General features: G+C 35.5%; 1 protein-coding gene across 1 annotated transcript; it reads left to right on the forward strand.

The window, feature by feature from the left end:
• The first annotated feature begins 3,234 nt into the window (after positions 1-3,234).
• LOC136810420 (uncharacterized) lies at positions 3,235-10,271 on the forward strand. The gene is made up of 13 exons (XM_067066985.1): positions 3,235-3,414; positions 3,705-3,761; positions 4,103-4,130; positions 4,591-4,920; positions 5,117-5,164; positions 6,450-6,555; positions 6,772-7,071; positions 7,372-7,478; positions 7,792-7,883; positions 8,202-8,228; positions 8,401-8,474; positions 8,799-8,957; positions 9,355-10,271. Exons 1-13 carry the CDS (start codon positions 3,292-3,294, stop codon positions 9,680-9,682), a joined length of 1,779 nt encoding a protein of 592 aa, XP_066923086.1. The 5' UTR covers positions 3,235-3,291; the 3' UTR covers positions 9,683-10,271.
• Position 10,272: the final 1 nt, after the last annotated feature.

The raw sequence follows: 10,272 nt of genomic DNA on the forward strand, positions 1-10,272 counted from the left end.
GTTTGTTTAGACATGAAATTTTGGTTGCTTGGCGTGTTTTTATAGAAAAACTGGCCAAATTCGATATTTTTTATAAGCACATTATCAATTACTTAGGTATTAGCTTCTCTCGAGATTGGCTCTTTCATTCTTTATGATTTTTTGCACAAAGATGCATAACTATAAACCCTCGAATGTGACTGAGCCCGATTTTCGAAAAAAAATGTTTTTGGGCTAATTTGGGCCAAAAACGGCTAAAAAAGGGTTTTTTGGACATTGTGAAATATTGGATCGTTGTTTTTTTCTGATTTTTTGCATGAAAGTAGGTAAAAGATGGGTCAAGCAGATTTTTGTAAAAAAACTTTTCAGCTCAAAAAACGCATCTTTATCTATAAGAATCACTATTAATAAGCATACATAAATCGTCCCTCACATGACTAAAGGTTCAATCTCAAAATAAGTGTCTTGGAAAATTGGAAATCTTGTAATCCTGTTCTGCCTTTGAGATTGGCCTTATTGTCATATGAAAACATCGACTATTCCTCTACATGAAAAAAGGGCAATCTCAATCTCAAAGATGACCACCACAGTAAAACTCTAAATTTCATAAGGTATTAATTTTGAGATTAAACCTTAAGTCATGTGAGGGACGCAATGTTCTTAGCCAAATTACTCAATTTTTTGACGAGATAGCTGTCTTTTTATGCTCACGAAGTCTTGAATATAAAAGAATATTTCAAGAGCATGAAATTTTGGTTTCTAAACGTTTTTTTTTTAATAAAAAACAAACGACTAATTTTAATAAATCGTACTATTTGTGTTCTGAATGATTGTTTAACGTTCATGCTCACGTAGATATCAATTATATATGTGTTAAATGCATAACCAGGTAGGTCCATAAAAGTATCACTTGTTTATTTTGGATTTGATGTTTTCTGTTGATTATGTCAACGGGTAGGTCCTTAAAAGTATCACTTGTTTGAAGTGTAGTTTATAGAAATCAGTACTGCTTGATTGCCGTGTGGCAACGTTATTATGGAAATGCAACTCTAAAGCGCTCTAAAGATTGAATAATCTAATTTATAGATACTATAATATCCAAACTCCTGGATCGCATGTTTTTCGCTGCAATAACTAAATCGCCCGCTTTTGTTATAGAGAGATTTAATATTTGCTAATCAAAAGCACCTTTTCTTTTGTCCGAACGACCCCTGCTGATCCGTTTGTAAACAAAGGCTAGTCAGCAAATTTTTTTGATTAGGGGAACACTATTTGTGACGTCTACTCGCGAAAAACACATTTTTACCCACCGCAAGACGATAATGAATAGGTTTATTTGTTTTGATAGGCGTTATTTATTTACGTCGCAAAATGAAACATGACCCTTGCAAGGAAATGAATGCAGGCATCGTATAGGCTTTCGCTTTTCTTACTTCATTTCGATTCATGGCACAATCGTGTGATTCTAATTCATGATTTATCAGGTCATCCTCACAGGTGGAGAGCTAAGGTTCATACCTCATCATGACATTTTTGGTAAGAGACAACACTCCGTCGTATTGTTTTTTTTCGGAGATGATACAGAACAAAGAGTTTGCTTGATAATGATTTGCAGTCTTGTTTTTTAAATGCTTTTTTCGTTACATATTTTATCGACATATTCAATTACACGTGATATTCTTTTAAGGTATAAGTTGCATAGCTGTACTGTTTGCTTACTTGTTGTTTGTCGTGGTTATTTAGCTTAACTTATAATTCAAGACTCTTTCAACGCTCAGGTAGTGGTAGGGCTAGAAAGGAATCTTCAACCTTTCTCAAGCAAGAAAAAGTGAAGCCTTAAGTTTGCCCCGCATTTAGAATGTTTGCTTGGAAAACACAGGTCATGTGTTCTGGATAGGAAATTGGTGGCTTCATTTGTCATCCAGGAGTATCGGATCTAGCCCTTTCGGGGCTTTGAAATCAATGGCTTTAATCCTTGGGAATCTATTATTCTCAGTGTTGCTCAATCTTTAAATTCACATAATACGAAATTATGCTTCCATTCTTGGAATGCAAATTGACCCAGGAAGACCAGTTGGTAAATCAGAACAGATGCATAGCAAGTGTTAAACAGCCATTCACATCATGGACTTCAAGTATCATTTGTAGGCTGCTGACTTCCAGTAACGGATTCGTGCTCCTTATGGATATATAATATGCTATGTGTAGTTTTTCGAGGTCTATGATTCAGACTATATCATTTGAGGGTCTGAGGTTAGACCTTTACTTTTTACGCCTTTATCAAGTTTTATCGTACGACTGTAAATAATTTATTACTGTTTTATTGCCGCTATCAAAAACTTGTTCTTGTGTGTTATATGATACGTTTGCGCTGAGATAGATCTTTATCCAGATTGTAGTTTGTCAGGTTGTCAGTAAAAATGGTGCTTGATGGACAAATGTTATAATTGGATATTTGAATAAAAGAAGTTTCCCCCGCAAACATTGTTATGATTTAATGATTTACTTAGAGAAATACCCGAAAGTCTGTTACCCAACCCTTTCTGTTATAGTAGGGGGAAATTTGTTCGTTTTTTTGAGGTCGCTCGATTTTTTTAGTCAAAGCACTTGTTGTACATGTTTGGAAAGCTAAGGGGTAGGGGAATCAAAATAACTTGGGTGCCAATTTTGTTTCGGACACTTTGGTGTGATTTTCGGACAAATACGACGGTCTCGGGCAAAAATCATAGGGTGAAAAATTAATGAAAATTTCAGCTTGAGAAAACGGAGACCTGTTGTATATTTTTGGAAAGCTCTCAAAAAATTAAGATTAGTGATATATTGCGAGTATAGGTGATTTCAGTACCTAACTCGAGATATTGAGCTTCCAAAAGCGCAAAAACTGGACAAAACAGCTGTTTCTGGCTGAAAAACACTGAAAAACACTTTTTTTAAGGATTAATATCTCGAGTTAGGTAAAGAAATCACCTATACTCGCAATATATCACTAATCTTAATTTTTTGAGAGCTTTCCAAAAATATACAACAGGTCTCCGTTTTCTCAAGCTGAAATTTTCATTAATTTTTCACCCTATGATTTTTGCCCGAGACCGTCGTATTTGTCCGAAAATCACACCAAAGTGTCCGAAACAAAATTGGCACCCAAGTTATTTTGATTCCCCTACCCCTTAGCTTTCCAAAAATGTATAACAAGTGCTTTGACTAGAAAAATCGAGCGATTTTACAAATTTCCCCCTACTATTATATTGATAGAGCTGAATGGTAGAATTAGAACATACTGTACCTATATAAGAAAACTTTAGAGAATCAAAAATGTGTTGTGGGAGAATATGGGATCGAGTGAAATCAATATGTGGGAGAAGTATGTCCTCTACACAATTGGTTGAACGAACACCTTTGCCCAAAACCATCATCTCCATTCTATTCGCTATGTTGGTGAGCTATGTATTTTTATTGCGTTTTTTTGCGGTAAAGGCTACCGCACTTACGGTTAACAGCCCAAAAGTTTGCTGAATAATAACACACGGTAGCCTAAAGGCAGGTATCCGTAATCCTCGTAGCTGTCCCTTCCGCATATCTTTCAAAAGATTATCCCTAAATGCGAAAATGTGCCTTCCATATCAAGTAGGAGACAGGAGAAAAGTTTTAATCCATAACACTTCTTTACAAACACATGATACTCACCGATAGAATGATTTCACTAACAACACGCCATTCTTTTACAGCTCTTTAACGCGATGGCAATGACGATGGTCTTTGCATACCTACCTAAACTCGTCAAGGTGAGTCACACCTACTTATTTCCAATAATGTCGTTTAGATTAAGATTATGGAAGTATTTCGGTAAATTTAATCATCATCCAATGGAGTTCAATCTTAATGTGTTTTTTTAACTTGATACATCCGATTGTCGCTAATTCAATCTTGAATTGATATCTAAATTGTTCGAATTACAGAGAAATTCTTTTATGAAGGATCCGAGCGGCTCAGCCAACGATAACTGAGAATCGGCTCAAAGGAGTAGTGAGAATTTACTATAAAAACTCATGGACCATAGAATGCCTTCTGGAGTTCGTTATTCCTTAACTTCATTTCATATTTCTACGTGTTTTTCTTTTTTCAGTCATTTGGTACTTCAGAAGTAAATACAGGTATGAAAAGTTCATTTGTACTTCGTTTTCTGTCTTTTGCATGCCTTTTGCATGGAATCTGTGCATTTCTTTATCAATTTATTCAACTATTCCCGGGAAATAAGCCATACATTTGACTACCAACACTGATTTTAAACTTTTAAACGTTAGTGTTATCATAATAATTTAATAAGGGCGCTTTAAGCGAGAAAGTATCATTTCTCCTGACCCTTGCAGCCTTTACAGTGAACGTTCGAAAACCTAAAAATTTCCTCTTTGGACAGTGCCCACGTGACTTATCTCGAATGTCCCACGGACTTCTGGGTGTAAAAATTGGAGGCAGTCAGAGAAAAAAAATTTATCTAAAAGCGGAGGATTCATCGTGGGAAAGGTTTAAAAAACTAGATAGAATTCACAAGATAGTTATATCAATCACTGGACTTGAACACTAACTAACTTTTTCGTTCCTTTTATTTCACAGGTTACTATGCCGGCTTAATTGCTTCTTCATTATTCGTTGGAAGACTCATATTCAGTTTAGTATGGGGTTACATTGTGGACCTTCGAGGGAAGAAATTCACCGCCATCTTGTCTGCATTCTGTTTAATGGTCACCACCCTGGCGTTCGGATTCAGTACAAATTTCTGGTGGGCGTTCATCACTCGCTCTTTACAAGGACTTTCTATGGGTTTGATTGTGGCATCGAAAGCCTTGTTGAGTACCATTTGCGATGATAGTAATATTGCACTGGGAATGTCTATCATTATTTCATCATTTTCTGCAGGCCTCATCATTGGCCCTAGTCTAGCAGGTAAGAACCAATCAAATACCTACAATTTTAGTGACATACCATGTAAATATCTAGCCTGGATTGTTAAAAGATAAGCAAAACTGAGCCTCATTATTTTGTCGAAATGATGACATGCGTTTTATACCAAATTTCAAATATATATATTTTTCGTAAATAAAGCTAAATTTCGCGGAATTTATTTTTTTTCACTTACTAGGATTTTTGGTATTTCCACATCAACAATACCCATCCGTTTTCCCAGAAGGTAAGATTCTTCTTCATAAAAAGCTTTCATAAATTTGAAAATTCTTTTTGTTTCTGATATAAATTTGTTAGCATACATATATCCGGGGGGGGGCACTCAAGGTAAATGACCTACCAGACGTTCGGTCCTTAAGGGTAGGTTTTTCATAGTTCAGCTAGTGCACTGTAAGGGTAGGAAATTACAAAACTGCACTGAACTGCACTGTAAGGGTAGAAAATTGTGAGGAAAGGCTAATTTTTTGGTAAAATTGGCACAAAATTGGTCAATTTTGGAGGAAAAATTCCACATTTTCTTGGAAAATTGCAAAAACTTTGAAAAAGTGCACTGCAAGGGTCTGATTTTAGAAGCCAAATTTTGTGCCGAACGTATGGTCGTATTCAGATCGAGTGCCCCCCCCCGGGACATGTATGAATTTCTGTCCAACTATCTTCTTTCAGGAGATTTGGAAATTCCTTGGGGAATTCTGTGAATGACTCCTCTGGAGTCAATTTTGTACTGCATTGAGTACAACTGTACTTATTAAAAATATCTATGGCTTCAGAGGTTGATGTTTATGTATAGTCATTATTAGACTAGAGTCTACTTCTGGCTGAACTTTGCTTTTTGATAATTTCTTATGACGCTGAGTCCAGTGAAGTAGACTAGGAGCGTTTGGCGAGGTCGCCATTTTGATAGAAAATGTTAAAAATCCAAATAACAATAAAACTACTTGTAGTTGAAAGATATAATCACAAATGAGAAACAAACATCAATAACAGATTTGCAATCCCTTATTCTCAAATAAAAACATTGCTCCATACTGTTTTTACCTTCCAAAAACAACTAAAATCTGGCGGACTGTTTTACAGTTTGCCTAAGCAAAAGAATATTACCATATACTACCGGGCCACTTAATCGCGCCATCCAGTCTATCAAAAAGCTTTAAGTGAACCCCGGGCTAAAAGTCATTATAAAAAACCCGGTCTGGCAATGTATTGTTTTAAAGCTTTTTGTTCAATTTTCTTTTGTTACAAACAAAAGACAAGTTACGATTTACATACTTTTTGATCACGTTACCAAAACCTCCTCTTAGGATTGGTCTAATTTCTAATCACATGGTCAAAAAGTTTGCAAAATAAATCGATTTTGGTACGTAAGCTCTATCTTTTAACAATAAAAAGAGACAAAAGCCTATCCAGACCAGTGTTTTTATAATGACTATAGTTTATTTGGGCAAAAGCAATCTTATACCCTTTTGTATGATCCATTGAAATTTTTGACTATTTCATTTAATTTTTTTTTGCAGATAACATCTTTTCGAAGTATGGAGTACTTTTCCCCAACTTCATCATTTTCATCGGATTGTTGGTGACGGTGACCATTGCCACGAAGTTGATACCTTCTGATAAAAAGTAAGTTCAAATCTCTGCCTCTCTTTATAGGGTACAATTAATTTTGATTTCCCTTGTTTTTCTAGGGAAAACTTTGAAAGATTTTGGATTATTAAATATGGCGTGCTGTCATGTTATATTTGTGATTACTTAAGTTGATTATGAGCCTCAACTCTCTATTGTAATTTACCTCCTTGAAATTTTATGAACCAAATTTTCATTATCTACTTCATTTAGAAACAAGAATGAAGAGAAGAACTACTTGCTCGATTTGCGAAATGAAAATAACAACAAAAAGAAGAACTACGTCACTCTCAAAGAAGATGAAGATCACCAAACGTTCAAACGAAAAAGTCCTGACACATATCTGGAAGTTTCTATCAAACATCATGATGAATATAAACATAAGAATCCTAATATGTTTTATGTTCAAATTGTTGAACCTATTCAAAGTATAACACCTTCTCGGCACAACAACACGGAGAACTTAACCTGGAGACAACGATGGGAAAACTCAAATGTGAAAGAGCTTTTAAGGTGAATACATATCAGCGCTCTTTTCAATTTTTTTCTTCTTTTTATGAAAAGCTCGAGCTCACTACTCGTGTTTCAATGGGGTTTCAATATTCGAAGGAACTCTTTCCGTCTTTGGTAGATAAAAAGCATTCCTCGCTAGAACATAATTTATTCACGACCCTTTTTAAAATGGTGGATTTAGCTCTTGACTGGGAGAGTTAGCCATCCGTGTAACGTAACACAGTTAAAAACATACCGTCACAAGCGTGTTTAGCTCCGTATTTGTCAACTGTATTTCCAACCTATTTGTTTGTTATACAGCAACAAATGGTGTGTGTTGACTTGTGTATTATACGGAACATATTCCCTGGTTGCCATTGGTTTCGATGAAATCGTTCCTCTATATCTCGCAACGTCCATTGAATATCGTAAGTATGCCATGTTTTCTCTCAAAAACCTTGTGGTATTGTACACAAGCAACTCCAATTTTTGGGTCGCCCTGAGGTTGTTTAGCATTCTAGCTCATTTCCAGAAAAGTTTGCCCCTAATATTATATACCATATTTATGCTTGGGTCAAGGGCTATTGTTTGCGTTAGATTATCTAAAATGCTTTTACTTTACGAGATAGTGAAAAAATATTTAGCTAATTTTGAGCCCTCGAGCCTTAGCAACCTTGTTGCTCATAAAAATGTCTCTAAATTTCAATCGTAATTCTAGTAAACTCTTTCTCCACGTTTTAGACGGGATGGCATTTTCAACCAGTCAAATCGGAATGGCATTATTAATCGTTTCAATATTTCTAATCATCATACAAGTCACTCTGCTCACTTTTGTAAGTTCTCTAACTTGTTATTCGTTTTCAAATGTTGGATTATCTGTCTGTCCACTAGCTTGGAAACCAAACAGAAGCGTTCTGCTTGCGTGAAATTAAGTATAGGAACAGTTTTTGAGAACAATTTTGTTCAAAACAAAATCGTTAAGAAATGAGAACAACTTCAGAATAATGCTGTGCCTGGAAGAATAGAATAAGAACATTATGAGGGTCAAAGTGCCAAAAGAAATAAGAAATGCCGAGTCTAAACAGAATTTACTTACAAGTTACTTTGCAGCCTCATTGTAATGATATATTTTTCTTTTTTCAAATTTTCAGTTAGCTACAAAGTACGGATCTAGAAAGGTAATGAACTTAAGTTACTTTCCTTCGCATACTTGAGCCTCGATCCTCGCATATAACCTTATAAAATGTAGCCTGAATCAATATTGATCCATCCTTTCTCATGGTTCAAATGCAATTCCATTCAGCATTTGATACTGTTTAGATTCATCGTTGATATACTGTTCTTTTTCAGATGTTCATTGTCAGTATTTTAATATTGGCTTTTGTTCTACCCTTCCTACCAACTATCAGCAACATCAAGAATAGGTTTGTTTTGTTTTTATACCGCTCCCAATGCGCTGACTATAATCAAGTTTTATCGTTACAATATTCATATACACTGCACTGTGATACTCACGGTACCCTTAGGTGCATTCTCATACACCCATGCCACAGACTTACTCTTAAGTTTTACATCTCCATTGTCTAAACTCCATCATTTTCATCCGTATTAAAAGTGAAATAGAAAACACCACTCAATCCAGATTGCTCCCTACAAAACTTAAAAGTACCAAAAAACTGTCGATTAGGATTTTTTCATCATAATTGAAAGTATGGAAAACTCTTCATTGTTTATTCACTTCACCACAGGACAACATTATGGGTTGTGTTATCCATCTATCTTTTGATATGTCGTGTAGTGATAGCTGGACCCTTCCTCGCACTCAACATCTTGATCAACAATTCAGTAGAGGAACATCTTCTTGGCACTGCTAACGGAATGGCGATGAGCTTGTCTTCTGCTGGAAGGTATATAGCTTTGTTGATTACCCCGGCTCTCCAAGACTGAATTGAATTTATTCCATTGGGAATTTTTTTCATGAATTACAATTTTTAACCCCCTGGACACGGGTTATACCCCTGGACAAACACCAAATCAACCCCGTGGACACAAAAAATTACCCCTGGATATTGGAATTTACCCCCTGGACATTGCAATTTTTTGGTATTTTTTCAATACCCCTGGACAATTCATCCTCCACCCCCCATTAACGGATTTTTTCTGGAGGAGCCCATTTCCACTGTAAGCTATCGAGTACATAAACTGTTTTACGTTCTGGTGATTCTTGCTTGAGATGATTAAAAGTCGGCAATGTAACGCTAACATGCAATTCAGTTTATAACCCAATCTGCTTTTTTTCCACAGAATGATAGCTCCAACCATGGTAGGCAGTTTATTCTCATGGTCCCTCACCAACATTAAAGGAGTAAAAGACAACATCAATCCACTTGGATTCCCATTAAACCAATATTTCCCATTTCTCATTCTATCATTTCTGGCTATCTTAAACGCTATAATAGCTTCAAGGATACCTGTATCGCTAGACAAAAGTATGAGAAAACCAAAGGATGAGAAAGAGGATCTGGATCAACCAGGGAATGTCACCAATATCACTGTTGGTTATTTTACACCGAGTCATGATAACGATGAGGCTATAGGTTATTTCACGCCAAGTTATGAAGAAAAACTCTAGGTTTTGTTTATATTTGTGCAATGTGGTGTAGACGATGACTTTTTTTCAAATAGCTTATTATTTGGCTGGTGGTACATTGAAGGAAGAAATTTTGGCGGATGGCCAAAAAAGTTTTTCAGAGGGAATTGAATTAGGTGGTTAACTTGAAAAATTAAATTTGGCGGACGAAGAACATTTTTGTCCGAAAAAGGAAAAACCTGTTTTAAAGCCTGAAATAGCACACATTTGGGGGAATAAATAGAGCAATTTAAATTAGGCGGGAATTTAATTTGGCGGATGACGGAAAAAATTAAATTTTCTTCCTTTAGTGTAGCCTCTATCGGACTCGTGCTCCATAGTCAAGTACTTCTAGGTCTGATTCAGAATTTCATGGTTTTCGTTTTCTAGATATTGAAATTATGATTTCTTTGAATTAGATTGTGGAACTGAAATATCGCGTCTTTATGACTTTAGTTACAAAAAGAGTACGTAGTGCGAAATAGAAATCGAGTTATCTTGCTCCTGGACAATTTTTGTGACTTTTTAAAATCAAAATTTAACTTTTTGTATATAAGATAGAAGGTTTATTAGACGAATATATATATTTTTTT

Source organism: Clytia hemisphaerica, unplaced genomic scaffold (genome assembly GCF_902728285.1).
Source record: "Clytia hemisphaerica strain Z4C2 unplaced genomic scaffold, Clytia hemisphaerica genome assembly, whole genome shotgun sequence".
Lineage (NCBI taxonomy): Eukaryota > Metazoa > Cnidaria > Hydrozoa > Leptothecata > Clytiidae > Clytia > Clytia hemisphaerica.

Excerpts from the sequence above, each read along its gene's own strand:
- LOC136810420 (XM_067066985.1), top strand. The coding sequence starts at position 3,292 with ATGTGTTGTGGGAGAATATGGGATCGAGTGAAATCAATATGTGGGAGA. Across the intron at positions 7,072-7,371 it reads AATGTGAAAGAGCTTTTAAG|CAACAAATGGTGTGTGTTGA; the intron begins GTGAATACATAT and ends TTTGTTATACAG. Across the intron at positions 7,479-7,791 it reads CGCAACGTCCATTGAATATC|ACGGGATGGCATTTTCAACC; the intron begins GTAAGTATGCCA and ends TCCACGTTTTAG.